The sequence below is a fragment of the Sinocyclocheilus grahami genome, unplaced genomic scaffold (genome assembly GCF_001515645.1).
Source record: "Sinocyclocheilus grahami isolate Dianchi unplaced genomic scaffold, SAMN03320097.WGS_v1.1 scaffold181.1, whole genome shotgun sequence".
Classification (NCBI taxonomy): Eukaryota; Metazoa; Chordata; class Actinopteri; order Cypriniformes; family Cyprinidae; genus Sinocyclocheilus; species Sinocyclocheilus grahami.
In genome coordinates this window covers 1,114,371-1,116,385 of record NW_015505360.1, presented here as the reverse complement: position 1 = coordinate 1,116,385, position 2,015 = coordinate 1,114,371, and the positions used below count along the sequence as shown (strand labels likewise).

Below are 2,015 nucleotides of genomic sequence, written 5' to 3'. Positions count from 1 at the left end.
TGTGTGTGTGTGTGTGTGTGTGTGTGTGTGTGTGTGTGTTACCCATGATATTGAGTATGTTGTCTGCTATCTCGGTCGGGGTGACTGTGCCCTGTTTAGTGTCTGTCTGCAGGATCTCTAACATCGACTCCAGTTTGTCCAGAGTGCTGTTCTGACACTCTTCACACACAAACTCTCGACTCACAGCCTGCAAACAAACACACAAGAAAGCCTTTATTTCTCGCTCTGTGAGCGGTCATGTGTCTTGTGTCTTTGAAGTGGTTCAGGATTGAATGCATGAGGGCATCTGGTCTCACCGTGCACTGCGCGAGCGCCGCTGATGTCTGCTGGATGTCACTGACGGTGGTGAGGTCCAGTGATGTCAGCGCTCTGGTGATGTTTCCTCTGACGCTCACGCGATACTGACGCTCTGCCTTAGACACGCGCTCACGTCTGTGGGAAACACCCTGCTCATACTGACACAGAAACACACATGAGATGATGAGCAGATGGCGAAAGACACGACGGACGGACGGACGGACGGACGGATGGATGATTTGACAGATGAAAGATGGATAACAGAAAGCTAGACAGACAGACAGACAGATAGATAGACGGAAGATAGATGGACAGACTGATAGAAGGATAGATGGCTTGGATGGGTAGACTGATAGACAGATGAAGAGATAAATAGAGAGACAGATGGGTAGACAAACAGATGGACCAATTGAGAGAAAGACAGATGGATGATAGAGATGAATGGATAGATAGATGGATGGAAGGACATGGATCTGACAGACAGACAGACAGACGGACGGACGGACGGACGGACGGACGGATGGATGGACAGTCGGTCTTACCTCATTGAGGACGGTGATGAGAGCGAGCGAGAGCTCCCGTACTCTCTGTGAATCTCCCTGATGGAGCAGCTCTCTCAGGGTGGAGTCGGTTAGATTGCTGAGCCAGTGAGGGAGACAGCTGAATCCGTCAGGAACCGCCGGCAGCACCACCTCCATCGACCTGACACATGCATTACAAACCATTCACAACACTGGCTGCAAAGAAAGGAACACATGAAGTCTTGAAGCCAAACTGTGTCTTACTTGTTGCGGGCCATGACTGTCGCCCCCTGGTGGTCCTCCACCATAACAAGTGCAGACACTTGGTACCGGGCCGAGCTGAAGCCCGGCGGCAGGAAGGCTGAATGTTCTGAACTCGTGCCTTTATACACACAGAACTCCTCGCAGTATATCCCAGAGCAGCGCACCGCTAGCAGACTATAGACCAGCGGAGACTCTGTCTCATCCATATCAGTGTAACCTGAAAACCAGACGCAATCGTTCAGCTCTGCTCCTTCTCAGTATCCTACAGTACATAAAGTCCTTCTTCTCCAGTCTCACCTGAGCAGTTGAAGTGCACTCTCTCCAGCAGTGTGTGCACCTGAGGCCCGTTCCCGTCTGCCCACAGAGAACATGTCCCGCCGGCTGGCGGCAGGTTGGGGTGGAGCTCGATGTAGGCCACTCCTTCGCGGTCCATGCTGTCATCGGTCACATGGAGGCTGAATATGTAGGAGTTTCCGTCGCGGAGGATGCGCTGTCGCAGGACCAGGTTCATGCTGTCGCTGCCCGTGGTGGTGGTGTTGAGATCCAGCACCAGCGTCTCGTTCCCTCCAGTCATCGCCGTCCAACGCTAACAACAACAACAGACACGGCCGACACGGCAGGGATATTTACATGTCATTTCCATATTAATATTGACTTAAATAAATTCATCACTTTAAAATGAGCAGTTCAATTATTAAATGTATGCAAATTATTATGAATAATTCTCTATTAAAAATACAAAATATGATTTGAATACATTTACATAGTTAATTAAAATTAAACACATTCATGAATGACACTATTTCAAATGCCTACGTAGGAAAGCCAATGCATTTTAATGTCATTTATGTATATATTTTATGTATATATATATATATATATATATATATATACATATATATATATATAAAATATATATATATACACATGCAT

At 47.5% G+C, this 2,015-nt stretch overlaps 1 protein-coding gene across 1 annotated transcript in view; it reads right to left on the bottom strand.

Moving 5' to 3' along the window:
- LOC107594277 (polycystin-1) overlaps nt 1–2,015 on the bottom strand; it is an 87,914-nt gene that overhangs the window by 25,520 nt on the left and 60,379 nt on the right. Inside the window, exons 20-24 of the mRNA XM_016284266.1 lie at nt 1,380–1,668; nt 1,083–1,299; nt 840–999; nt 297–455; nt 43–187 (exon numbers count right to left, since the gene is read on the bottom strand). Coding sequence (XP_016139752.1) covers nt 43–187; nt 297–455; nt 840–999; nt 1,083–1,299; nt 1,380–1,668 — 970 coding nt within the window. The remainder of the gene's footprint in view (nt 1–42; nt 188–296; nt 456–839; nt 1,000–1,082; nt 1,300–1,379; nt 1,669–2,015) is intronic.